The sequence below is a fragment of the Tupaia chinensis genome, unplaced genomic scaffold (assembly GCF_000334495.1).
Source record: "Tupaia chinensis unplaced genomic scaffold, TupChi_1.0 Scaffold000099_1, whole genome shotgun sequence".
Classification (NCBI taxonomy): Eukaryota; Metazoa; Chordata; class Mammalia; order Scandentia; family Tupaiidae; genus Tupaia; species Tupaia belangeri.
Genome location: NW_006159563.1, coordinates 2,966,385 through 2,966,997, shown reverse-complemented (window position 1 = coordinate 2,966,997; position 613 = coordinate 2,966,385). Strand labels below are relative to the sequence as shown.

The following is a 613-nucleotide window of genomic DNA, read 5'->3' as shown; positions in this document are numbered from 1 at the left end:
TCGCACACCCCTCCCCCTGCCAGCCCACCCCCGGCTCTCCCCTGGGGAGAGTGTCTGTGTCTGTGTCTCCCAGAGTGTGCGAGTGCGTGCGTGAGTGTGCGCGCGTGTGAAGGCGGAGGTGGGTGAGAAGCGGAGACACTTACTTCTCCCGAGCCTGGCTGTCGGACGGGACGGCGCTGCTGTTACTCTTGCCTTTGCCGTACATGCTTGTGCCGAGAGCAGCTCCCACTGTCACGCACCTGTCAACCCATCACAGCCTCCCCGGGAACAGCCCCGTCCCCATGGCGACCCACGCAGCCACCCCCACTATTGGCCGCCCCACGCCGAAGCTCCGCCCCCTTCGCCCAGGCAACGCGCGAGACTGACGGGCCTCCCCCTCCCTCCGGCCTTCCGAAGCGCGCGGTGGCGGCTACAGCCTAAGCGGCAGTCTCCTCCTCCTTCCCTCCCTGCCCGGCTCCCTCCCTCCCTCCTTCCCTCTCCGCTCTCCTCCCTCCTCCCGCTCTCCTTCCCCCTCCCCCTCCGAACCCGGGCGCAAGGGGGGAATTAGAAACTGCTCTAGAAGGATTTTAAACAACTGGCTGTTCTCTGCGCCGCAGCCCCTCCCCCCGCGCCG

The 613-nt window shown here is 67.5% G+C and overlaps 1 protein-coding gene across 5 annotated transcripts in view; it reads right to left on the bottom strand.

The window, feature by feature from the left end:
- Nucleotides 1–613, bottom strand: part of SSBP2 (single stranded DNA binding protein 2) — a 334,115-nt gene that overhangs the window by 324,553 nt on the left and 8,949 nt on the right. For 2 of the 5 annotated variants that reach the window (XM_006143490.3, XM_006143493.3), the window contains exon 1: nt 144–324. The exons of 1 other annotated variant lie outside the window; for it this stretch is intronic. In XM_006143490.3, coding sequence (XP_006143552.1) covers nt 144–205 — 62 coding nt within the window. In that variant the 5' untranslated portion in view covers nt 206–324. Of the gene's footprint in view, nt 1–143; nt 325–613 lie in introns of those variants that run through there. 2 more of the 5 variants (XM_006143491.3, XM_006143494.3) reach the window with 1 other exon arrangement.